Source organism: Neofelis nebulosa, chromosome 10 (assembly GCF_028018385.1).
Source record: "Neofelis nebulosa isolate mNeoNeb1 chromosome 10, mNeoNeb1.pri, whole genome shotgun sequence".
Taxonomy (NCBI): Eukaryota; Metazoa; Chordata; class Mammalia; order Carnivora; family Felidae; genus Neofelis; species Neofelis nebulosa.
Window position 1 is genome coordinate 104,961,834 of NC_080791.1, and position 26,168 is coordinate 104,988,001.

Genomic DNA, 26,168 nt, shown 5'->3' on the forward strand with positions numbered 1-26,168 from the left:
TTTGGGTGGCCAGAGAGAAAGCGTCCATGGCCAGAAATGACCCAGGGGCATTATTTACACAAGCTCATGAGCCGAGCTGAGGGACGGGAAATGGCAGGTGGGTAGATCAGCTCTGCCTCATACTAGCTGTGTGTCCTTGGGCAAGTCACTTGCCCTCTCTGGAGAAGAGAGGCGGTTTAAGTACACGGTCCTCCTAAAGGTCCTTTCCCTGTAACACAGCACAGAGACTGAGAGCAGGGCCTCTGGGGTCAGAGACGGGAATTCAAGTCTTGGCCCTGCCTCTCCTAGAGGCCTTGATCTAGGACATCCCTTCACTTCTTGGGGGGCGAAGCTTCGCCAAGGACAGCCGGTGACTCGGGTGCCATCGTCAGGGACCGCGGTGAGCAGGCACGTTGTTTATACACGAAAAGGCTCTCCGCAAACGTGTAACCAGCAACACCATCATTCTCTCCCGAGCCCTCGTCGCCCAGGCCGTCCAGCACCATGTCCGCAGCTCCCGCCAGCAACGGCGTGTTCGTAGTCATCCCGCCCAGCGACGCCGGCGGCCTCCGCCCACCTCCAGCCATCCTGCCCACCCCCTTGTGCCAGCCTCCCGGGGTGATGCAGTTTGAGGAGCCGCCGCTGGGGGCACAGACCCCAAGGGCCACCCAGCCGTCCGACCTGTGGCCCACGGAGACGGAGACGTTCCTGACGGGAGAGCCCAAAGCTTTAGGGGTAAGGAGACACACCCCCCGCCCCCCACCCCCCTCCCAGGCCACCTGAGGCCTGTGCGCACAGGTGCCGGGAGGGAGCGTCCCAGCACCGGAGCACTCACGGACACCTCGGAAAGGGGCAGGCGGTCCATCTATATACTTAGTGAGGACTTGAAGATTCCCCTGTGCACCAGACAGACAGACCCATCCCCCCTGGAGCTCACAGAGACCACACCAGCCAAGAAATGGCGAACATGACTCCAAATAGGGTAATTCGGTAAAAAATGACGGATGTGGGAGGGACGACGCTAGTGATGGGGGACAGCCAGGTCTCCGTGGGGAGATGGCAAGGAGGCTACAACCTGGATGCCGAAGCCACGGGAACACGGGGAGCAAGGGGAAGGGCTCATCGGGTGGAGGGGGCAGCAGGTGCAAAGGCCCTGAGGTGGAAACGCGTGCGGCTCGTTCAAGATAAAATAGAAGGTTAACATGCTGGAATGAGAAGGGGGAGAGGAAGAAGGGAGAGGAGGTGGAAGCTGGAGAGGTGGGCAGGGGACCGCTCCTGCGGGTCCATGAGAGATGTCCCATGAGGTCTTTGCCAATCTCAGATGGCCTTGAGTTGTTGGTCTCCGGGCGGGAAGAAAATATCAAATAGGTAGATAGACGGACAGGCAGAGAGGCAGACATATTCATCCTCATACATACATATATAGTGTTTTCAGTTTGTCCCTTGGCCTCAGTTTCCCCAAATGGAAGATGTAAACATAGCTGAGGCAATGGCGGTGGTGATGATGGCGGTGATGACAGCTCTCGTCTCCCAGGCACGCACTGAGCATGGAATTTGCAGGCCCTGGCTCCTTAGATTCCCATCACCACCTTGTGAGACGGTGTCCATGGCTCCCATCGGACAGATTAGGAAACAGAGGCTTATCAAGGCTAAGTCACTGGCCTGAGGCCACCCAGCTGCTAAGTGACATCCTGTACCCCAGGATGGCCTGACCGTACAGTTCTGTTTTCAACCCCACCGCTCTGTAGCACGCAGGAGCTCTGGCTTGAACAAGCTGGAATTCGAGATTCTACGCTAAAGGCTGCACCACGTCCACTGGTGTGCAAAGGGACCAGACACCGTGCACGGAGACGGGGTCATCAGCCCCTGGAATCCCGAAGCCTCAGAGAGACCTGGGAACCCATGACCTCCAAAGGAATCCAACAAGACAAATCCACATTGCCGGAGAACCCAGAGAGTGGAAACTACGCATGGGTGTTTGGGAGTGTCACCAGTAGACGAACACCAGCTTTCGAGGTGGCTGGCCAGCCACTTCAGCGCTGGGAGACCCCAGGCAAGTCGCTGGACATCTCTGAGCCTCAGTGTCCTCATCTCCAAATTAGGATAATAACACCGACCTCACCGTGTTGGGATTCGAGGAGGCCATGTCTATAAAACATGCAGCACGTTGCTTAGTGAGGACGGGCACAGGGCCGGAGGTAGCTGGTGTTCCGTGAGCAGTAATGGCAGGGGTGGGAGTGTCCAGGAGCAGGAGAAGAGCCCGCAGAGGACAGCCGGGCTGGCGGCGGGGACCCCGTGCCACATAAGGAAACTTCAAAGACGAAAGATGTGCAGCTGAAGAGAGAACAGGAGAGAATATCCAAGGGGGGTGGGGGGGGTGTGCCTATAAATATCCAAATCCTTGACACACGGAACGACATGCCTATTCCACGTGATCCCAAGAAAACGTTCCCCAGTCATCTGCTCCCAGTCAGAACTGCCCGTAAACGGACCACAGTGGTTTGCGTGGTGGTGGGCACCTCCCCACTGAGGGTTGGGGGGTGCTATTAAGAAGCCAGGAGATGGAAAGGGCTCCTGAGTTAGGCAGAGGTTGAATGGGGGGGGGGGGTGGCCTTCAACGTCCCTGCTCCGTTCTAGAACTCAATCGTTACTGAAAACGTATGGGGGAAAAAAAATGTGGCAGAACTTACCAGAAGCCCACATGTCCCCTTCCTTGGGAAAACCGTCCTACTTCTGGGAATGGATCAGCTTCGAAAAACCCAAATCCGAGTCCAGATGTCAGCTCCCCGCACACAGCTGGAATGGATCGGTGACAGGCACTGAAATGAGAGAGATGCTCAAGGAGATATTCTCTGCAGGCTGCAGGGCGACGAGGAGGGAAAGGGTGAGGCATCCGGTGCAGGGAATGTTGTGCCATTGAAACGAGAGCTCAGAAAACCGGGTAGCAACCCGGCGGTTGCTGGGCAATCCAGTTGCTGTCCGGATGCCGGACATCCACTGGTCAGAGCACAAAGCAGATGCAGATCCGTAGAAACGCGGCAACAGGCGGGGGGGGGGGGGGGGGGGGGGGGGCGGGGGGGGGCGGGGGGGGGCTCAGATGTGGGAGCTGGCTTTCCTCCTTAAGACAGTCCTTGATGGTTGCTATAAGGATGTCTCCTCAAAAGAGCAGAATCGGAGTTTAGTTCCAAGCAAAAGGGGGGGGGGGGGCGGGGAGGGGGGGAGTGCAGGTTCTCCCCGCGGCCGGCAGGGGGCGGTGTGGAGCCCGCCCGGCTGAGCCGCGCCTGCTCCCGCAGACCGTCCAGATCCTCATCGGCCTCATCCACCTGGGCTTCGGCAGCGTGCTGCTCATGGTCCGCCGCGGCCACGTGGGGATGCTCTTCATCGAAGGCGGTGTCCCCTTCTGGGGAGGAGCCTGCGTGAGTTCCGGGGGGCCATCTGGGGCTCGCCTTTCACCTCCGCACCCGCCCCCTCCCACATTCCCTGGGGCACGGCCGCCCCGGGAGGAAGGGGCCTGAATCTAAATCCAGCTCCTAACTGCAAACCCTACTCCAGGCGCCGCTCCTGCCTAGGAAAAGCTCCCAGCCAAGAGCCAAGAGGATGGGACGCAGGGCTAAAGGGCACTAACCACCTGGGTATTACCTGAATGCCAAGCCTCACCCCCAGAAACCCTTCTACTCCCCCTCATGGGTCCCAGCCCTGCAAGAGCTCCGTCCCCTGGGAGTCTGACCAGCTCCGAACCCCACCCCCCACCCCAGCCCATTCCTGTGCTCACAGGCCGCCAGGCCCGCCTGGCCGTCCACTCCTGCAGCAGAATCGGGGAGCACATGGCCAGTGGGCAATCTCCAACGTCAAGAGAGCACTTCAGGGTTTACATAGCCCCATCTGAGACGGGAGTCTCCCAGCTGCCCCAGGGAGGGGGGGGGGGGGGGGCGTGCAGACTTGGGAGTGAGGCCAGTGGGGTCTGAATCCTAGCACCACTGTGGGTCATCATGGAGTCAGTCACTCAGTCTCCAGGCCTGGCGTCCTCGTCTGAAAAGCATAGTCCTGGCCCTGCCTGTCCTCTAGTTTGAGGAAATCAAAAACTAACGCGAGTAGGAGCTAATTACCAGCAAATGGTGACCATCACTTTGCAACAATTCCCCCTTTAGAGAGAGCCAGATTTGCATGAGATGTGAATGATGTCCCTCGAAAACATTCACCTTGCCAGCTACCGCCCTATTTCCCGGGACAGGCCCCTAGTAACCAGGGGACACCCTTACAGAGAGATCCCAAGGTTGTTGGCCGGGAGGCAGGGAAGGTGACAGCCAAGGGGCCGCTGCCCTCGCCCTGGTGCCCACGGCCTTGACAGAGCCCAGGCATGGTGTGACCTGCCCCGTGTCCCGGCCGAAGCCTCACCGGGGTCCCCTCGTCTCCACACAGTTCGTCATCTCAGGGTCCCTCTCCGTGGCAGCCGAGAAGAACCACACCAGCTGCCTCGTAAGTCTGAATGGGGGACCCGGGGCCACGGCTGAGTCCTCTCCACTCTGCCCCTCCCGTCCATTCAGTCACTCAACAAACATTCCCTGGGGGCCTGCTGAGTGCCCGGTGCCCGAGGACAGCCAGACAGCACAGACACAGGACAGGAGGAACCAAGCAAGATACGCTTTCGACATACAATACAGGGCAGCAAGTGAGGGTCCACAGACGGAGTGCTCATGGCCCTTCAGAGAAAAGGTCTCTTGGAAGAGGAGGAGGCTAAGCGAGGCCTTGGTGGGCTGGGAGGACTTAGAAATCCGGCGGTGGGAAAAGCATGAGAAGACAAGGAGAAGGCCTGGGCAGGGTTGCTATGGAAACCATGTGTGGCTCCACGAGACGGGGGCAGAGGTCTGGGGAGACAAGTGGAAAGAAATCAGACAGAGAGACACGTGGAAAGAAATCGGACAGAGAGACACGTGGAAAGAAATCAGACGGAGAGACGCGCTTGGTCGTCATGGGTAGTGGCTGGGACCCCTCTGCGGGCAATGGGAGGCGATGTGGGCTTTGCAGGGGAGCGCATCCAGCCAGCAGGCTCCAGGCTCAGCACAGCAGGGAAGGCCAAGGCCCTGCCCTCCTGGGACTTACACTCCAGTGTCTGGTAACAGTTACAGACAGTCTGGTAACAGTTACAGATCTGTAAGTAGTTACAGATCGTGAAAAGTGACACAAAGAAGCCGGGCAGGGGGGGCGGGGGGAGAAGGGGGAGGAATAACGGGTGTCATTCCGCTCAGCCCGGACAGTCTAGGGTCCTGGGGCAGGTGCCACCGAGCTCGCGTTCAGAGGGAGACAGCCACAGAAGAGCCCGGGGACCAGTATCCCATGGGGAAGAGGCTGGCCGTGGGGACAGAAGCCAGGGCAGATTATAAGAGATGAAAGAGGCAGAGAGGGAGGACACAACAGAGAGGGAGAGGGAGGGAGACGAATCAGGGCCTAAAGGAGACTGTGGGATTTATTATAAGGGCCTTTATTTAAGGGAGGCCACTGCGAGCAGAAGCAGGGACCATTGTCCTATTTGGACTCTCGGGAGCCGTCCGGTGCTGGGCCAGGTGGAGAATAGGTCACAACCAGGCAGGACTGGACTCGGGGACCCTCAGGCTGTGAAGTCCAGGAGCTCAGGGACCTGACTTGTCTCCGCGCTCACAGCGCCTCTGACAGCATCTGGCTGCAACACATACTCAACAGCACTTGGTTGGATTAATTGACCAATTCGTTGATTTCCCGTGAGGCCACTCAGGGCCCCACGACCTCCTCGATGGCATAAAAATAGAAAAGCAAAGCAAAAGAAGAGTCAGGGATCTTTGAACCTGAGTGGGTCCCACAGTTCCAATCCCCCGATGTAAGGCCAGGGCAATGCAGCCAGAAGGTTCCAGCTGCTGGGTCAAAAGAGCATCAGGTTTCGGCTGCGGAGGGAGGGTGAGACCTGAGTGACCGTCTGGACCACCCAGACATCCCCTTGACCCGAAGCCCGGGGCCTCCCCGTGAGCGGTTGGCCTACCCTCACCTCAGCACCTGCCCCTAGACTCTCCCCTGCCCCCTGCGCCCTGGGGTCTGCAGTGTGGAATCTCGTGGAAGCGACCCCATCACCCTCCCAGCTGGGCTTCGGTGTCCACAGCAGAGGGCCTCCCTGACTCTTGCTCCTGGGGCAGCTGCACCCGCAGGGCACAGGCCTGGGGGGCGGGCACCGCGCGGGTAGGCAGGGACCCTGCTGGAGACCCCGCCCACAGTGAAAGCGGCAGGGCGACCCTGAGGCGTGGGAGGAGCACCGGAGAAGGGAGAGGGGTCAGAAACGCATGCGTGGCAGGGTGGCCACTGAGCCCTGGCCCAGGGAGGCGGGGGCGGGAGGGCTGTTGCCCCTTCCTCTGTCCCTTCTCCTCCTGGCCTCTTCCCTCTGCTCCTCTCCCTCCTGCAGGTGAGAAGCAGCCTGGGGACAAACATTCTCAGCGCCGTGGCGGCCTTTGCGGGGACAGCCATTCTGCTCATGGATTTCGGTGTCACTAACTGGGTGTGTTGTCAGACGCCCCCCCTCCCCCCCCCCCGGAGTGGAGAGCGTGGGAGAGCCACATCCAGGAGGTGGGGGGAGGCGAGAGTGAGCCCTGGGCCTGGGCGGAGTTTGTCAGTCCCCACAGACCCCATGGGGGCATAGACCCCGTGACCCCATTCCCAGGCCTGGGGACACGGAGGGGCAGCCCCGCGGAGGGAAGGGGAGGGCACAGGACGCACGGCAGGAGGCCTGGCAACAGCTCCAGCTCTGCCAGCCTGGCTGTGGGACCTCGGGCGAGTTACCGTCGCCCTGGGGCCCTTCCTCCCATAGAGCCCCGGGCTTGCCTTGACTGTGGGTGTGGTCCCCAGGATGTGGGCAGGGGCTATCTGGCCGTGCTTACCATCTTCACCATCCTGGAGTTCTTCATTGCGGTCATTGCCACCCACTTCGGGTGTCAAGCCACCCGCGCTCAAGCCAACACGGTGAGTACCCCACCCCCAGCCGCCCACCCCACCCGGGGCCTCTGAGGAGGGCTGCTGGCTGGGAAGGCTCTGCTTCCAGCCTCTTCCTTCTTCCTTCGGGAAAGCACTTGGGAGCGGCAACGAGTCCCTTTTCCTCCCCTCTGCGCCTCCCCGCCACCCCACTCTTGCACATCTGGGGACCCAGCGAAGTCTTTGGGCAGGATGGAGCTATTCTCCTCGAGACCGCAAGGGGGCGCCAGGACCAAGGGACCAGCGGCTCCGGGAGCCTGGTTGCAGAGCCCGGGGAGGTCCTGGAGGGCAGTACTGTGCACAGAGGCGTTCGCAGGCCGTGAGGCACAGACAGGGGCATCACAGAGGGCAGAGCGCTTCAGGGGGAAATTAGCTTAGCTTCCCCAAATCTGGAGGACAGTGAAGACAGGAAGGGGGGGGGGCGGGTAGGGCGTTGGTGGAGTAAAGGCAGCCTCAGGCGGGAAAGGCAGGCCGTAGGGTCGGGGGTCCTGCTTGGGAGGTGGCTTTGTGCAAACTGGGAGGTGAGGCCACTGAAAGGCTTTGCGCGGAGGAGTGCGCGCTCACAGGGAGGGAAACTAATCCGGAGGGTCGGCCTTGAACCTTGAACACCCAAGGGAGGGAACCGGGGCAGGGGCCGCCCAGGGAGAAAGAACGCCCGAACTTTAGCTCCTAGAGAAAGGCGACTCTTGTCTCTTTTGTTCACTGCTGCACTCCCAACGCCTCATCGGCCCCCGTAAATATTTTTGAAATATTAGTGGAGCCGGTGAGTCAGCCTATTATTCCCTTACGGAATTCATTACTAGGGCGCTGTTCTCAGAATGACCACAGGGGGGCACTGTTGCAACACCGCCCGGAGGCACCAGAGCCCTCCAGGACCGTCGGGGGTTCTTTCTTTGCAGCCTGTGATTTTCCTGCCCAACGCCTTCAGCGCTGACTTCAACATCCCCAGCCCCGCAGCCTCTCCGCCCCCCGCCTACGACAATGTGGCATATGTGCCCAAGGAGTCATCCGAGTAGAGGTCACTCCGCCGGTTGGAGTCCAGCCTGTCCCCCGTGGGCCCAGCCTTTCCCCCACCCCCACCGCGTTAATCTGGGGGCAGCCCATCCCCCCACCCCATCCTCACACATCGCGGCACCCAGGGAAGTGTTCCCCGGGGACGTCTGTCCCACACATCTCCCTCAGTGGCTTCTTTCCTAAAAGAGCTAGTTGATGTCAAGGGTGAGTGTCCCTCACTCAGCTCCCTGGGCCCTGTCACCCTTCTGGAACTGTCCCCATGTGCTGCTCTGCATTTCTCTCGGTTTCCTTGGGGGAATCCCTGGCCTCACTGGCAGACAGGTTCAAGGCTGCCCTCGGGTCTTGGGAAGACCGTTAAGCTCAGGAGCCCAGAATCCTCCAGAAAAGAGTCCAAGTGCTGAGGCCACACAGCTGGCCGTGGCCTGACCTCAGGCCTCCAGGCCCCAGGACCAGCTCTCTGCTTTGCAATCATGGCAATGTCATGAGCCTCAGTTTTCCCACCTGGAAACTAATGCATTAACTACATGGCATTCAAGTCCCTTCCCAGGGCTCCCTGAAGTCCTGGTCTAAGTCAGGCGATGTCCCCCCACGCCCCCTGGAGAAGCTCATTTTCCTTATGTATTAAATGGAGTCAGGTTTGGGGAGGGTGCAGGGGAGGGCTGAGGCCAGCCCACTGCACCCCAGTCAGCATCCACAGGTGCACAGCCATGGCAGCCCCTCCCCCCCCCCCCCCCCGGGGACCAGAGCTTCCCCTGAAGGTCACTGTGAGCTGAGCTGGGGTCTGAGGCAAAGGACACACCCCTACCAGATGTCAGAGGTCCTGGTGGGTGGCTCGTCTCATCCATACCACAGAGGGAAATAAACAGTGTGGCTTACTTACACTTTGAACTGGTCTCACTGCAGTGACTTTTTCTTTTTAACCACAGGGGCTTCGAAGGCTTGTCCCATATTTATCAGAAGATCTGGGTCCCCTTGGCACAGAAAGGGGGCATCTGTGGGAGCTGGGGTCTGGGTGGTATGATCCCGGCACTTGGTCTGGCCCCATCTGAGCCCAGACGAGCAGACATCCATATCCCCATTCTACAACTGAGCTTGAAGAGATCGAATCAAGTGCCCAAGGCCACTGGGCTAGCGAGAGGCAATGCTGGGATTTGAACCTAGCTCCCGCTAACGTCGGAGTCCGTGTGTCACCACACGGCTCTCCAGGTCCAAAACCAAGTGCTTTCCACCAACCCCTTCCCCTCCTGCCTCCTGCTTTTTCATCCCAAAGACGGGTTGGCTGCGTTTTTCGGCACCCACACTTCTTCATCTAACAAGCTCCTGCTCCTGCCTCAAGACCCTATTTGACTGTTGCCCCTTCGGTGAGGTCTTCCCAAAGGCAGGCAGTTGGCTGGTGCCGTTCAGCCCTTTCAGGAAGCCCTGGTCCCCAGGTCCTGCGAGTGCAGAGTTGGGGTGGGGTTACAACCAGCTCTGGCTTTCAAAATCCCTAGACCAGATCGGAGGACTCACAGCGGGGAGTTTTGTGCGGTTTAATTTTCCCAGTGTGAAAATTGCAGCGTGTCCCTTCTCTCCCAGCTTGAAAGCCACCCGCCCCAAAAGCCTTCAACTACGGGCTTCCTTTCTCTCTTTTTGATGGAGTCTGCTTCCTCCCTTCCCACTCGCTCTGCTGAAATAGTTCTCTCCAAGGCTGCTGCCATGCTTGGTGACCTCCTTGTCACCAAGATCAATGGGCTTTTAAAAAGCCTTGTTTTAATAACGACCGCTCCATCCATCCCTTAAAATTCACCTCCCCTGGACTCCTCTGGGCGCTGCACGCTCTTCGGCAAGAGCTTCTTGAGCACCTGCTGTGTGTCCGGGCTCTGGGGACACCGGGAGTTGGCTGACGTCTCTGCCCTCGTGGCGCTTACGTTGGCTTCCAAATCTGCCTCCCACCCAGACCTCTCCTGTGAGCCAGCTCCAGCATTGGCTTTCCTCCCACTGACAAGGAATTTGCAGCCTCTGTTCCAGCTCAAACCATTTTCCCTCCTGGGTCCCCTGTGTCAGTCAGTGCCCAAGGCAGAATCTGAGAGCCATCTTGGTCCCCGCACACTCATCCCCACGTATGATCACCCATACGATTCTCCTGGCTCTTTCCAACTCGGACCCCTCCCTCCAGCCTCCTCCCAGCACCTTTGGACCACTGTCATCTCTCACCCACGTTGTGACATCCGTCAGCTGACCTTATAGCCTGTGTCCCCAGCTCTCAGCTGGCTCTGCCCATCTCTAGGCTAGATAACAGCCAGAGGGAATTTTCTAAGGCACAAAAGCCATGGGGTTACTGCCCTGCCACTTGGGCTCTCCTTTGCCCTGAGGCGAAAGTCCAAGAGTCCCAGGGAGGTTTACAAAGCCCTGAAGACAGAGCCTGCTCCCCTCTCTTGTCTCTCCCCATTCTCCTCCGGCGCGTGACCCGCAGCCATACTGAACCTGGGAGACCCTTCTGCCTGGAGAGCAGTCCCTGCTGGCCCCCGTTCTCCCATCTGTCCCACTGAGCTCCCACCCTCCTTCAGACCTCCGTGTAGGCGCCACTTCCTCCAGGAAGCCTTCCCTATCCCCATCCTTCTCTCCCCCGTCTAGGTGAGGTAGCCTCTGCTGGGCTGTTCACACAGCCACACATCCAGGGTCACATCTCGTCCCCGCCAGGCAGCTGCCTGCCTCCCTGACCCTCTTCCCCACTGGGCTGTATCGGTTTCCTGCAGCTGCTGTAACTAATTTCTACAAACTCCGTGTTTTCAACAACACATTCATCCTCTGGAGGTCAGGAGTCCTGAGGTCAAGGTAACTGGCAAGGCCAAGTGCCTTCTGGAAGCTCTAGGGGAGAATCCGTTTTGCTTCCTTTTTCCAGCTTTCAGGACCCTGCGGCAACCCTTAGCGGGTGACCCTGGCCTCCACCTTCAAAGCCAGCAGCCCTTCCGGTCGCTCTCACCGACTCAGCTCCTCCTGCCTCCCTCATGGAGGGCCCCTGTGATTATATGGGGTCCACCCGCTAGGCCAGGATGATGCCCCCTTCTCAGGACCCTTAACTCAATGGCATCTGCAAAGTCTTTCTACTGCAGCAGGTAACCAAGTCATAGGTTCCAGGATTAGGATGTGTACATTGCCAGGCGGGGCGGGGGGGGGGGGGGGGGGATCCCTATCCTGCCTGTCACGGCCCCCAAGCTCCTCAAGGGCAGGGCAGACTCCCCGCCCCTGCGGGACCTCCAGCCCAGAGCAGCGTGGCCGTCCCATCCTAAGCGCTCCTTAACGCTTCTGAGAGTGAGTCGGTTAACGCACGAGGGTGCGGGAAGTGGGGGGACGGGTGTCCCTGTGTGCGTGTGCGTCGCGTGTTGTTTGTGACTATGTGGCGAAGCAGAAACCTCTAAACCGGTGAAAAACCACAGCTTCCAGAAAAACATTCATCCCACAATCAAGGAACTAAAGGTGTGGGTGACGAATCGGTGCAAAGCGGGGACGCACAACACAGGAGGTCACGGGGCACCAACCAGCCTGCAGACGGTGGTGGGTGGGTGTCCTGACAGGAGAAATGGACCCTCCCGAGCCGCTGATGGCCCGGCCTCACCTCTCGCAGAAAGGCTGTCCAGTCCGGCAGGTCTGACAGGCGAGTGACCTTGCAGCGGGCGTGACGGCTGGGTGTGAGGGACCCCTGGGAGCCCACGGTGACTCTAATACTCATACACAGCCCCTGACACGGGGCAGGCACCGCTGGAAGCATTTTAATATTCTAACTCGTTGAACCCTCCAGCAACGCCTTCCAGAGGTGTTGTGATCCCCACTTTGCAGAGGGAAAAACTGAAGCCCAGAGAGGTCAGATAATTCACCCGAGCTCTCACGGCTACGGAGTGATAGAATCAGAGGTAACAAGACGCTCCTGACACGATCGGAGAAACCAGAACACTGACCAGACGTTTGACGTTCAGTAGGTAGCAAGGGCTGGGCCAGAGGAGCTCTCTCTGTGCCGCACGGGAGTCGTCGCAAAACCGTACGGCCCAGGGCTCCGCAGGGTCACCGCGCTGAGCTTCAGTGCAGCCCGCTGGGCACCAAAACCTCACATGCCTTGATTGTTTCGTTGTGACACAGGATCGTCGTCTTTTTAAATATTTTTTAATGTTGCGGATTCTGTGTCTCCCTCTCTCTCTGCTCCTGCCCTGCTCGCATTCTGTCTCTGTCTCTCAAAAAGTGAATAAATGTTAAAAATATATATATATTGTTTTTAAAAAACGGGGGGGGGGCGCCTGGGTGGCTCAGTCAGTTGGGCGTCCGACTTCGGCTCAGGTCATGATCTCACATTTTGTGAGTTCGAGCCCCACATTGGGCTCTGTGCTGACAGCTCGGAGCCTGGCAGCCCGGGATCATAATCTTTTTAAAGAGTGCTTATCTTTCAGAGATAAATCCTGCCATGTTTACACATCCAGCTGTGGGACCCCAGAGCACTGCTTCCCCGTGGGGAGGAGTGGGGGCAGATGGACAAGGTCAGCTACAAGCCCATGACCACTGCAACCCAGGCTATGGTATGTGGGCGTTCACTGGACCATTTTCTCTACTTTTGGAAATGTCTGAAATTTTCCAAAGCTGGAAAGGTTTTTTTTTTTTAACTTTATTTATTTATTTGGGGGGGGGGGGCAGAGAGAGAGGGAGAGAAAAGAATCCCAAGCAGGTTCTGCACGGTCAGTGCACAGCCGAATGAGGGACTCGAATGCACCAGCCGTGAGATCATGACCTGAGCCGAAATCAAGAGTCAGGCACCTAACCGACTGAGCCACCCAGGCCCCCAGAAAGATATTTTAAAAGGCTCAACCGTGACTCTATGAAGATTTACAATCTTCTTCACCCCATCTGTCCCGCATTGTAAACAGGTTGATTTGCCGAAGGAAATTTGCAGCTGTAAAGAGGGTGCAAGGATTTCTACCTGCCTGGGTTGGGGGGGTGGGGAAGATGCTGACAGCTCACAGGCTGCTGGGCATGAAGCAGAAGGCGGGGCCAGGAGGGAAAGATCCAAAGTCTAATGTCATAAAGATGTTCTGATCTTCTGTCATTGTCTCTGTGGGGCTGAGTCGGATCCAGAGGGCAGAGCATGGCCGGAAGCTCCCAGTGGAGGTCCCAGGGCCAGGTGAGTGGTCCCCTACAGCAGGAATAAGAAGGGGAGTGTCTTCAGTCAGATTCTATAGAGGCAGAGCCTGAGACAAGGATTTTGTGCAACTGGTTTATGAGGGAGTGCTCTGGGGAGAAGAGCAAAAAGCAGGACGGGCAGGTGAAACAATCCAAGGACAGATGCGGTTTCAGCTGACCACTGGCTTCAGCCTGATCCCACGCCGGGGGTGCTTGGGAGCACAGGCTTGGTCCTGCCCTGAGGCAAAGGGACTGTCCTCTTATACCCCGTGCCAGCCAGTCATTGACTGCAGATTGGGGGAGGGGTGTAACTAAACTCCCAGAAGGGAGCAGTTAGGAGCACTTAGCACCAGCGATTAGAGCCGCTGGCAATGGGTGCCCCACCCCCCGGTAAATGGGGAGCGGGGGGCACCAACAGCATCTGCCCCAAGGAGGAACCCACTGCCTAGAACCCATCTGCCACCAGTCATTGACCATTAGAGGTGGGAAGGGCTGTAGCTGTTTCCATTCCAATCCCAGAAACTCTCTTTCTCTCTCTCTCTCTCTCTCTCTCTCTCTCTCACACACACAAATTATGAGAAAACAGAGCCCCAAAGAGGGGAATGGATTTACCCAAGACCACACAGGGCCAGTACTAGAATCCAGGCCTCCTGACTCCACCCTAGAGTGGAGGCCTCCATTTCCTGCTGGTCCCTGGGCTCCTTGCTGGGGACTGTCCCCTTATACCAGCATGCTGTCCTGAAACACTAGGGGAAGCCGGCTTCCAGGAGCTGAAGGAACAAAGGGTACCTGGGCTCTGGCTGGCTTTCCTGGAACCGCCAGGTTGGCTGGGCCTTCGGGGCCTCAGCTGGCTGCGGGACAGGGGAGGGACCAAGGCCATCGCCCCCCTGGGTCTCTGGCTGCCCCCCACCCCCACCCCAATCAGCCCATCTCCACCCAAGCAGCTCTGTACCAGGTTCTGGAGGAATGGGACACGGGGCGGGGGCGGGGGGGGGGGGGCGCGGAGTGGGGGGGGGCAATAGTGTGTAAGCCTTCTAAGGGCTCGTAGCCCACGCCCTCCTCAGAAAGTGGGAACCTGACAGCAGACAGACTGTCCCTCTGGTTCCCCCAAGTCCCGCCCTCAGCACCCCTCCCTCCCGGTAGCAGGACATCCCCGCAGCAGACCCCTGTCCTGAGAGAGAGTTGTTTGAAATTGGAAGTGGCACCTAGGGATCGCAGTCCAATCCCCACCCCGACCACCACACACGATATGCGCAGGAGAAAACCAAAGCGGGGGCAAAGAAGGCCAAAATCCCCTAGAACCAAATGTTTGCCAGTTTAAGGCCTCTCGGCCCAAAAGCGTTCCACACAGAACAACTGTAGGGTCCATGGACTACGAGAAAAAAGGTTCCACGGCCAATTCGGTGTGGGAAATGTCCTTAGTGTTAAAATCGGTGCTCCCCTACAAGAATTCTCAGGCCCTCCGCTCTGCTAAAGAGGGCGAAGTCGATAACCAGGATTTCCCAGAATTTCCCTTCTGCTCCTTTTCTGTCCTTGTCTGTGTTCCATGGAATACATCTTGAGAAGGGTTACTCTGCTTCCCTGAACACAACCCCCAAGTGGATATTTGAACCCTTCCCACTGCCACATTCTGGAAAGCGAAAGCCCAGGTACGAGGCGCACCTCCGGGGACCAAGGTCTCACGATCTCCCCGGACAACCCAGTCCGGCCGGGGCATCTTCCTTCTTTCTTGCTCCCCAGTGGCGTCCAGGCTCAGCTCTAAGTCCCGCCTTCCCCTGGTACACCAGAGAAGTCTAGTCGCAGTGGGTGGCTGACTGGATAGGCCTCTGCCACCTGCTACGCCCCCCACCCCGCGCCCCCACCGGTCCAGCTGGCTCTGTCGGAGGGGCTCTGCCTGAAATGCTGGGAATCGAGAGAACAAATCCCCAGGCGTAGCTGGGTCAGGTCACTGAAGAGTCACATCATGATGTCGTGCATCATGGTGAATCTGGGCTCAGCTGCTGGGACCCCCAGCCTCTCCACTGAATCGGGAACCAGACCAACGGAGACATTTGTCAGAGGGCCCAGCAGCTTGGGCAGAGCAGTGGCATCCAACCACACAGAGACCCAAACCTCAGGCGCTTTCTTGCTGTGTGACTTTGGCCAAGGCCTCGGACTTCCCCGAGGCTTCGTGTCTTCGTTTACAGAATGGAGCCAACTTCCCGGGGACTGAGGCACGTCACGTAGCATGGAGCCCGTGCCCCCTGTCTGGCCCTTTGGCCCTTGGACACGGTCCCTTCCTTTCCTCCCCGTCTGGAATTTAGCTATCCGGGCCCCTTGTCCGTCCCAGCCTCCCCAAAGCTCTTTCCCCCCTCCTGCTTTCTGCACCCCCACGGCAGGAAACCTGCAAAACTGGGGGTGCTCAAGCAGCACCTCCTGAACTCATTCAGTTGGGATTAAAATTGAGAATTAAAATCAAGGGGAAGGCGCCCCCCCTTTCTTTTTACCAAAAAAGAGTAAGAACGGTCCACTTCCATTACTCGTGAGTCCCCTCCCCGTGGACAACCGTCTCCTACCTCGATTTCCATAAACTGGCTCCCCTCCCCTCCGCACCCCACCTCACTCCCATTCTCCTGGGAAAGACCAACTTTTCTCACTAAGTCCCCAGGCAGCCCCCAAGCCCCACGTGCCCCAGCATCCATCAGTATACAACATCGTGACCAGGATCCTCAGCAAGTGGTGATTTCAGTCCCCGCAAGGTTTTCCCTCAACCTCTCTCTCACGCCTCTTAAAACATCCAGAACGTTTCCTTTCATTCACTGAGGCAACAGTGTGTAAAGCATTTAAGCGCACGCACTCGGGAGCCAGTCTGCCAGGCTTTGAGTCCCAGTCCAGTCATTTCCTGACTGTGTGACCTTGGGCAAGTGGCTTAACCTCTCTGGGCCTCATCTGCAACATGGAAACAAGCCACAGGACTTCCCCAGAGGTTTGGGACAAGGATGACATCGGATAATGCATGTAAAGTGCTTATCCCACTGCCAAAAATGGAGAAAATGTTTGTAAATGTTGACTCACTGTTAAATATTGACTTCCTGGCTCAACAGAAGTTTCCTTCCATCCTCTTTCCCATCAAAAGGAACCACCACCGCCAGTTTGGATGTATTCTGTCTTGCAATGGCTGGGAAGTTTGACCCTTTCTTCTGCCCCAGAAGGAGGGGGTGTCCCTGCAGTGCCACAGAGGCTATAAGCGGCCGGTCCTCCCCATCCCCAGAACCCAGGTTATTCCAGGTCAAACCAAGTTCAGGGGTTACTGCGCAGGGCAGACTGTTCTGGAAGGCCCTGACCCGGAGAACAGAGGTGACACTGAGTCTGACCAGACATAAGCCCCAGAAATGAGATGCGTTCTGCCCCAGCCTCTCTCCCTCATCCGCAGCTAAGGTCCTTGGCCCAAGTCCTGGCAGCAGAAGGCTATGGAGTGGCCACAATTATTCCCAGAATGGAAGTGAGGGGGCTCCCGCCACAGCAGGCCCCCAGCCCAACCTGGCCCGGCCAGAGATACCTGCCCCGGGAGCTGAGCCCACCAGGCTTCCTGCCTCCAGCCTGGCACCAGCAGAAACCCAGGAAGAGGAGCAGCCTTCTCAAGGAGCTGGGCGTGAGTGCCCACTTCCTGGGGCCCTGGAAGTCGGGGAGGGGGACACCCGGGGAGCCCCGAGGAGGGAGGGAGAGAGGAGAGCCTCCAGCTGCCCTCCTTCACACTCCTGCTTGGATTGAAAACTGAAAACGCCACCGAGGGGTGGGAGAGACTGTCTACACCTGCACCAGCACTGGCTCCGTGTCACTCACAGCAAGTCCTCAACAGAAGTCTCTCCCCTTCCCTTCTCTTCCGTCCCCTCCCCCCGCCCCCCTGCCCCCCCCCCCCTGCCCTGGGAGGCCCCAGCAGCACCACAGGTGGAGGGAGAATTACTGGATTCCCAGCCGCCTCTCCACGGGGCCAGTCCTTCCCCGTAGACCCACCAGGATCCCTTAGAAGGTGGGCAGTGGGCTGGGATCAGCCAGCTGGCACAGGGCACCAGTGGTCCCCCCAGCAGTGGCTGCCTGTTCCCTCCCGCCCCCAGGCCTTCCATGTTGTCATCGCTCTGCTGCACTTGTTCTTTGGGGCTTACCTGGTCTCTACTGTCACAGATCTTCACCTGGTGGTGCTGAAGTCTTGGTATCCATTCTGGGGGGCTGCCTCTGTGAGTAGGTACCAAAACACGGGCCGGATGTGGGGGTCCGTGGGCAGGCCTGGGGGACCCCGGCATTGGGGGCTGGACGTAGGTGGGTCAGAATGAGCTACTGGGGGGGGGGGAGCGTGTGCCCACCCCTTTCTCCAGCCTCCCTGCCTCTGCTTCTGTCCTCTTGGCCCCTCCCAGGAGGCCCCTTCAGGCCTGCATCCCAGGGGAGCACTCCCGGGCTGTCTGCACACTCCCCTAACCCGACACGTGCATCGGCAGGAGGGCGAGCACGAGCTGGGCACTTGGGAGGGGTCGGGAGGTGCCGGGCACAGCTGCATCCCCGGTGTGGGGGCTCGGGTGCACAGGGGAGACCAGCATGGCCAGGGCAAGTCCAGGATGGGCCACGTGGTGGGCAGGGGGAGCTCCTTGCCACCAGAGCTCGGCTTTCTCAGAGAGTAGCCAGAAGAGAGCGAATTTGTGGGTTTCAGGGGACCCCGACCTCCCTCATGACTGTTGCCAATCTGGCCTGCAGTTTCTCATTTCAGGGATCTTGGTGATAACGACGGGCATGGTCTTGAAGACTTATCTGGTGAGTGGAAACAGTGAGGTCACTCCCTCCCGTCCCAGTCCCCAGTCCTCCCCGGGTCAGCTCTGTGAAGGGCGTCCGTGTGGAGTGCAGATTCAGGAAACCGTTCTCTGGGATTCGCTGGGAGCAGGCACGAGTCTTCCCGACAGCAGAAGGGTCCCCGGGGCCCCGAGGTCTGCCCCTCCCCCACTGCCCTTCCTGGGCCCCAGTTCTGTCCTCATCTCCGGCCCGTCTGGCCTCATGTCTGCACACCGCGGCCCGACCCGTTGTTCCGCAGTGCAAGTCTGACCCCACCCCTCCGTGGCTGTCCACCTCCTTGGTGCCCAGGAGCCCCTGCTTGCCTCCAATAGCAGCAACTCCACGAGGCCTGCAGGCCCTGGCCCGCTTTCTATCTGCTTCTCATCTCTCAGAGACACCACCGGCCAGACAGGACTCTGTCCTCCTCTGTGCCACCCTGTCCGCGGCCTGAGAGCTTTGCCCGCTCCGGGTGGCACATTCTCGCCCCGCTTTGGCTCACTCCTGATCATTCTTCAAAACTCAGCCTCCATGCCCCGTCCTCCTGGTAGTCTTTTCCCACCTGCTATGGCTGGCTTCTGTATCCCCACAGCTTGTTGGACTTACCTGTCTTCTCATCTCTCTGCGGTACACTAAGCCGTGGGGTGTCTGAGCACCTTTCTAGCACAGGTGGGCTGGAGCGGCCCGGGGTGGCCCGAGTGGGCCCAGAGTAAACACCGACACAAGACTGGCCAGATGGATGGACATCGGTGACAGAAGGACCCTTCCTACCCCCTCCTACTTCATGGCCACAGCCTACCTTCTGCCCCACAAGCCCTGGCCTGGCCCACATTTGTGCCCTTCCGGCTGGGCTGGGCTGGGGCTATCCCCCTGCCTTCTCAAGAGGCATAGATAACAGGGCAGTGTGGTGCCATTTACCCACAGAGGCAGGGGATGCATGGCAAAAACCTGTCATTCCTCCTGGGCTGGGCCCCTTTCGGAACCAGAAGGCTCCCCCTTCCTACACCTGGGCAGAGGGAGGCTTTACTGCAGGGACGTCCGTCCTGGTACAAGTTGGAGTTTCCATATGTTCACACTCTGTCCATTACAAGGGTTTGCTCTTGATAAGAGGCTCTTGGAATCGTGTTCAACCCAAGATGGTGAGGAATGGGGACATTTCAGGGACTGTGCCAGGTGGGGAAGGAGGCAGACCCAGAGTGTGTGAGTGTGGGGCACCGTTGGGGCTCCTCCTGCTCTAGCCTATGGAGCGGGGAGGATGGGTAAGGGGCCATTTGGACGTCCAGTGCCCTGACCAGGCAACATATTTGATGCCAGGATGGTCAAAACCAGCTTGGAGAGGGAGACAGTGGTGGGAACATCCCTCTTCGGTACAAAGTCTGTGGGTCGGGAAGCAGCCCTTGGGTTCCCCCAATCCTGTCCCATAGAAGGTGAAAGCCACCTGGGGCCTCCCCGGTGGTCAGCTATCTCAGAAAGTCACATTTAAATGAGGAACCTCGGGTCCAGAGACAGGCAGAGTCTTTCCTGAGGCCACGGAGCAAGCACCTGGCAGGCCTAGACACAGGGCCTAGATCTGGGTCTCTAACTTTCGGGCGACGGTTGTGACTTTTGCTTGTAGAAGATACTTTGCCTGACAGCACACGGCATCAGCTTCTTCTGCGTGCTAGCGGGCCTCTTTGTCATTGCCAAAGATCTCTTTCTGGAGAGGACGTTTGATTTCCCGATCTGGACCCCGTACCCCAACAGCACAGTGAGTGCCCCGGCCCCGAGGGTCCCCTGACTCCCAGGAAGGTGCGGCCTTGGGCTTGGCCAGGAGGATTCTTCTGGCTCTCAGGAAACCTTCCAGAGCCCAGGCACCGGAGCTGAAGCCCTCAGCCAATCTGTTCCCACCCCGTCCCTCCTGAGGCACGGGGCAAAGGGGGATGCTGGCTTCTCACTGGTCAGCGTCAGGGAGCTGCGGGAGGCCTCGGGTCACTGAGTCTGAGCCCACTGTTGCAGGTAGGGGACCTGAGGCCCAGAAGGGAGAGGGGCCCATGTGAGGCTGAGCAGCAAATTCAGGACCCCTTCTAGAACGGCCAATTCCCTGGTCAAGGCTCTGTAAACGACATAGCCCCAGTGACCCCACTATGGGTGAGCCTCTCAGCAGCCCTGCAGAGCAGGCTGAGTCTACTTCATTACCCCCGTTTTAAGGGAGTGAACACTGAGGTCCAGAGAGGTTAAATTTGTAGACCGAGGCCACACAGCAAGTGTCAGGGGTGCAGCGAGGCCTCAAAGCTGGGCCTACAACTCGGAGCCCAGGGCCCTTTCAGCACAGCGTGGGGCCCCTGGAGCAGAAGGTGGGCCCGACACTGCACGTGGTGGCTGCTGGCCTCTGGGCCAGGTCCCTGACCACGGTGGTGGGGGGCTGTTCCTTATCGAGCTCCCCCATGCACACGCATGTGCAGGCACACAGGCAGGCCTACTCACACACACACACACACACACACACACACACACACTCCCCATCCACACGCTCGTGCCCTGTGAGATGTCCCAGCTGCTTGGTGGTCCTAAGCCCAGCTCCCCCGCAACAATAAAAGGCTCTCCTTCTCTCTGAGCCTCAGTGTCCCCATCTAAGTGGGGCTGGATGAGATGGCACTTAAGGCCACCTGCGGTGCCACCAGAGGCCCACAAGATTCTCCAGCCCTCCAACATCAGACAAATAAATGCTCGCTGAGGACCCACGGGTGCCGGGAGGTGGGCGTAGAGCAGCGCCTAAGAAGGACCCTGTCCCGGCCCCGCGGAGCCCCACCCGCCCTCCCCCAGGCACACCTGGCGGCGGAAGCCCTTGCTGCCCCCTGTTGGCTGGGTCTGACCCCGCCTGCGCCAGCCTGAGGGGTGCAGATACCCAGGAGGCCTCTCTCCGTCTCCCTCTCCCCCCCTCCCCTCCAGGTCTACATCCAGAGGCTGGAGCTGGCTCTGCTCTGCTTCTCCTTCCTGGAGTTCTTCCTGCTGAGCTACACGGCCGTCACAGTGTGCAGGGCTGGCCGCCGGCCTGCAGAGGTGAGGCCCTCCAGAGACGGGTGGGGACACGAGGTTCAGGAAGGGGAGGGGGCAGGCAGGGGTGTTGCTGAGCATTTACTCAGTGGGGGCCACAGACAGAGGCGGGACCACAGTCCAGCCGGGGAGACAAGTCAGGGGGGAGCAAAGGCTGATTGAAGGTGAAAATTGCAGAGTCACTGAAGAGAAAACATCTGCGGGCCAGGGAGCTGTCACAGGGAGATGGCTGGAGGCTGAGCGGGATCCCGACTTGCAGGCAGGGTGGGAGCAGGGGCCTCCAGCAGAGAGAATGTCATGGACACTGGTTTGGGGCCAGGAAGGGGAAGGCCAGGAGAGCTATAGCATGTTGTGGGGTTTGGCTGTGGAGGGAGTAACTGAGGTGGGATGGGGGGTGGGGGGGTCCTAGGAGACTGAGCATTTCAAGCTACAGGCAATCCCGTTATAAGCACTTTAGAAAAACATGACTTGAAGATTAAACACACACACACACACACACACACACACACACACACAACCAAAAACCCATACCGTGATTTAGCTTAATCTTCTCAACAGCCCTTGGAGGTAGGTAGTTACTTCCCCATTCTTAAGATCAATAAACTGAGGCTTAGAGAGTTTCCTTCACTTCCTAAGGTCAGTCAGCCCGTAAGGAAATCCAGGAATCAGTCCGAGGTGTGTCCACCCCATGGCCAAGTGCTGATCTGCCTGGGCGGGGTGGGGGGGGCGGACGGCAGAACGGCAGGCTGGGGCCAGGTACATTCTGGAATAGATTAGCTTCGCCCCACGCCGGTGACCCTGACCCTGACCAGAGGTGATTTTCCTAGGCTCATTTCTTTAAAGGAAAAAAGTTCCCATTATAATCTGAACTTTCCGAACACTAAAAACATGTGATCCCGGCGATCCTTTGAGTTCGACACTCGGAGCGTTTTCTCGTTAGTGCCATCCGTTTTTGGGGTTTTCACCTGGCACAGATAGGATCGTGTGGCCCTGAGCTTTACCAAACCCCCTCCGGTTGTCCCAGTTACTGCCTGGCTGGCTGGCTGGCAGGAAGTCTTCTCGTTAAGACATCAGAGAGCTGGAAGGGGCCTTGAGTCACTGAGGCCAACCCCGCCCTACAGGATGGGGACACTGAGGCCCCCTCCCCAGCAGGGGGAATTCACAGTCACCGCTCCCGGATATCAGCATCTGCCATGTGCTGGGCACTGTGCTAAACACTGCAGGCGACTCTCTTGGTTGCCCATTGCCGTGGCCACAAATTATCACTAATTCTGCTTACGCATATGGAAGAGGAAGCAGGAGGCTCAGAAGGGTTAAGTGACTCCCCACTGTCACACGCGGTGAGTGGCCAAGCTGGCCCTCCCCCACACGCCTCCGTGCCCTCCTCTGTCTGAGAGAATGGCTCCGGGCACAGGCTTTGCAGCACCCTCATCACAAACGAGTGGTGAGGACAGGACAGCAGTCACCGGGGACATTGCCAGCGTGGCCCCTGGAACGTGTTCTGGTGAGGAGGGACCCTGGCAAATCAGCTGGTTCAGTCCCATCAGGGAAGCTGACGGGGCAAGTGATTTGCCCAAGGTCACCTGCACACTAGTAACAGGCTCAGAACCAGGGGCCAGTCCCCCTCTCCCTGCTCCCTCCTCGACCACAGGAAGGCGGAGAGAGGCACACACTGGCCTTCTGGAAGTCCCTCCGTCGTCTCTCAAGCCTCGGTTTCCCCATCTTTGGGGGAACCTTGAGCACATAAGCCCGTCGATAAGTGCTTTGTGAATGGCCACTCACTCCCCAACTGTGGCAGCAGGGACGGTGGCTTCTCTTTTGCAGGAAGGTGACTTATCCTTTGCTCCAGACACATCATCGTGGGGGCTCAGGGGGCCACCGATGAGTCCTCCACCAACCTATGAGGATGTGACTTGGCGTGACATGTAAGACGAGCCAGAGCAGAGGTGAGGAGGCCCTGGGCTCCCCAAACTGTCAGAATTCACCGGGTCCCTTCTCCCTGCACAGTTCCGAAGAGGCGGTTGCCAGAAAGGGGCAAACGGTGCTATTGCTAGAAATGTCTGCCCCGTGCCGGTGGCCGAGGTAGAGGCGGCCCCCATGCCCGCAGGCCCAGAAGGGACCCCCGGGCCCCACCCCCTGTAACATGTCAGTTCCTCAGCTGGACCAGAGCACGGCCAGGTCCTACCCACCCAGGAACAGACCCCAGCCCCCACTCCACCCCTCTACCCTCCCTGTCCGCTGCCCTCCAGTCACTGGCGGACACATGGGGAGCTCGTCCATGGGGGGAGCCATGGGGCGAGTCACAAGGGAGCCTCAGAGCCCAGGGAGGCCTGGCCTCCAGACTCAACCCACCGTGAGGTCTCTGGGGGAGCGTGGGTCTGAATCCCTGGATCAGGGGTGGGCGCAGCCGGGGCCTCGAGTCGGATGGAAACGGGGCCCAGTTCTCCCCCACAAACAGTTAACGCATCTCCCTGCCTCCCTGGGCCTCAGTGTCTCCACCTGTACTCCGAGGGAGAGGTAGATGATGGGACCTGGGCCTCGAAGCTGGAAAGCTCAGAGATAGGAGTCAGGTTCGGGATTCCAGCTGTGATATCCAAGGCTGTGAGTGAGGCTTCAGGTCCCAGGTCCACACTGGCTGGCGCCGCGGAGTAAGCCAAGCGAGGGAGAACCGCCTTCTCCGTTCCTGAATATAGCCTTCCCGGGACAGTCTGTGATTCCTGCGATTTCCGGACTGTATTCTATTCCCCTCATGTTTCCATAAAGTGATTTTTCTTCTCGCCGCGCATTATCGTGTCAGCAACACACAGGAAGCCGATACCTTTCCACAAAAAGAAGCAAAGCACAAAAATGATGGAAACGCTGCAAACATACGACGAAACTCGCTTGCCACCCCACACGGTGATCTCAGCACCTGCTTCTCTGCCTCTTGCCACCCCGGCGTCCCTGAGGCTCCACAGACACTGAGCCACCCCCTTGCCCTTCCTCTGCCTGGACTCTCTTCCCTGGAGAATCAGGCCAGTAGAGACGGGGCTTCTGACTCGGGGCCACAGCCCGTGTCATTTGTCCCTCCCATCAATCTGTGATGTAGGTTCTGTCACTATCCCCGTGACACGCAGGCTCAGAGATGTTAAGCAGGCTTCCCGAAAGCACCCAGCTGGTAAGCAGTAGAGCCCAGATTCGGACCCGAGCACCCTGACTCCACGCTGACAGCGCCCAGATGTGGCGACAGGATGGCCCCTGCTCTCCAGGAGCGCTACTCTCACTGGTCAGATGAGACGTGCCCGTACGACAGCCACCACAGTCCACAAGGCAAAGTCAGCCCTCAAAGTTCACGGGAACCCCGTCTTCCCAGATGGGTCGTTTGCCGTGTGGTAGCCCAGGTTTGCAGCTGTCCGGGATCGCAGTCCTACAAAACCCCAGGGTGCAGCGATGCCCTCAGGGTCCCCGAGCCTCGCACTGAATATTCCCGGGTTTCAAGGTTGTCTGAATTCTGTCGTCACTGCACTGAATATTCCCGGGGTTCAAGGTTGTCTGAATTCTGTCGTCACTTCCCTTGTTGCCACTCCTGGCTGTCACCTCTGGTCTCAGTTAGTGACTTGCCGGTAACCTCTGGTCTCTGCTTCTGTTCTGCTACTTCTGCAGGTCACAGCTGGCTTTGGAGCAGAATGTCAAGCGTAAGTCCCTGGCCTTGGACGGAGCATCAGAGGGCCCAAAGCCATGCCGATGTGTGGGACAAACGGTTAGGACAAAGAATCCGAAGAAAAGAACCTCAAAGCCTGGCTGTCTGGAGATCCCGGGTGCAAATTTCCGCTCGGGCGGTCACTTCCTCTGTGACCTTGACTCGGTCCCATCCCCTTACAGGGCCTCAGTTTCCTCACCTGTAAAATGGGATGTTGTACTGGACCAGTGGTTTCGTTTCAACCAATCTATGAAAAGGAGAGTAGAGCGACTCAACTGGGGTGTCAGGTTAGCACGCCTGCTTCTTCTTTCTCCATGTGTATCCGTCTCGGGCATGCACGTCCACACCCAGGCACCCTTGCATCTCCGTGTAAGCTTTTGTGTGGAACCATCCGGAAGTGGCAGACACCAGGACCCTCCGTCCCCAGATTCTTCTGCCTGCATTTCTTCCTGAGAATGTGAGCATTCTGCATAATCACAATAGTATTATCACAGTAAGAACATGAAAGATGATTCCAGGGTGGGACGCCTGGCTGGCTCAGTCAGTTAAGCATCCGACTCTTGACCTTGGCCCACGTCGCGGCCTCACAGCTCGTGACTTTAGACACCACGTCGGGCTCTGCACTGGTGGCCAGGAGCCTGCTTGGAAATCTGTCTCTCCTTCTCTCTGTCCTTCCCCCTCTTGTTCTCTCTCTCTCTCCCTCCCTCTCTCTCTCTCTCACTCCCTTTCTCAAAATGAATAAATAAACATAATTTTTTTTTTTTTTAATTCCAGGGCGCCTACGTGGCTCAGTCAGTTGAGCGTCTGACTTCGGGCCAGGTCGTGATCTCACGGTTTGTGGGTTCAAACCCCGCATCAGGCTCTCTGCTGTCAGCTCAGAGCCTGCTTCAGATCCTCTGTGCCCCCCCTCCCTTGCCCCTCCCCCTTCTCAAAAATAAATAAACATTAAAAAAAATTGGGGGGGCGCCTGGGTGGCTCAGTCGGTTAAGCGTCTGACTTCGGCTCAGGTCATGATCTCGCGGTTCATGGATTCAAGCCCCGCGTAGGGCTCTGTGCTGACAGCTCGGAGCCTGGAGCCTATTTCGGATTCTGTGGCTCCCTCTCTCTCTGCCCCTCCCCTGCTCGTGTTCTGTCGTTCTCTGTCTCTCAATAATAAATAAATGTTAAAAAAAAATTTTTTTAATTTTTTTTTACAGAGACCCTGTCCATATTTGAATTCCCCCCATGGTGCCAAAAATGTACTTTACTGTACTTCAGGTTAAACCTGGACCCAGTCAAGTTTCATGCATTATATTTGTCACATCACTTTTTTTTTTTTTCATCTAGAACAATCCTCCCACGTTTTTCTCATGACGGGCTTTTTGAAAAGAACAGCTGTCTGTGGAGCGTCTGTTTTTTTCCTCACGGTGTCCTTCCCTTGCCCCCCATCCTCCCTTTTCTTGTCACCTGGCAGCGACCCGGAGGCCTGAGTCGATGCAGGGTGAACGTTGAACATTGGGGAGAACTCCCCAGGGGTGGTGCGGGGCCTTCTCGCTGTGTC

At 58.3% G+C, this 26,168-nt stretch overlaps 2 protein-coding genes across 4 annotated transcripts; both read left to right on the forward strand.

Moving 5' to 3' along the window:
- The first annotated feature begins 483 nt into the window (after window positions 1-483).
- MS4A15 (membrane spanning 4-domains A15) lies at window positions 484-8,850 on the forward strand. The gene is made up of 6 exons (XM_058689173.1): window positions 484-714; window positions 3,273-3,395; window positions 4,399-4,455; window positions 6,404-6,496; window positions 6,844-6,957; window positions 7,866-8,850. The coding sequence occupies exons 1-6, from the start codon at window positions 484-486 to the stop codon at window positions 7,980-7,982; spliced, it is 735 nt and encodes a 244-aa protein (XP_058545156.1). The 3' UTR covers window positions 7,983-8,850.
- A 4,182-nt stretch (window positions 8,851-13,032) lies between these two features.
- Window positions 13,033-25,527, forward strand: MS4A10 (membrane spanning 4-domains A10). 3 transcript variants are annotated; one of them, XM_058689176.1, is made up of 8 exons: window positions 13,033-13,123; window positions 16,535-16,753; window positions 17,217-17,340; window positions 17,861-17,904; window positions 19,532-19,663; window positions 20,845-20,955; window positions 22,774-22,895; window positions 25,403-25,527. In XM_058689176.1, exons 1-7 carry the CDS (start codon window positions 13,088-13,090, stop codon window positions 22,876-22,878), a joined length of 771 nt encoding a protein of 256 aa, XP_058545159.1. In that variant the 5' UTR covers window positions 13,033-13,087; the 3' UTR covers window positions 22,879-22,895; window positions 25,403-25,527. The 3 variants fall into 3 exon arrangements, with proteins under 3 accessions (XP_058545159.1, XP_058545157.1, XP_058545160.1); XM_058689174.1 differs by having other exon boundaries at window positions 17,217-17,336; window positions 17,848-17,904; XM_058689177.1 differs by lacking the exon at window positions 19,532-19,663 and having other exon boundaries at window positions 17,217-17,336; window positions 17,848-17,904.
- Window positions 25,528-26,168: the final 641 nt, after the last annotated feature.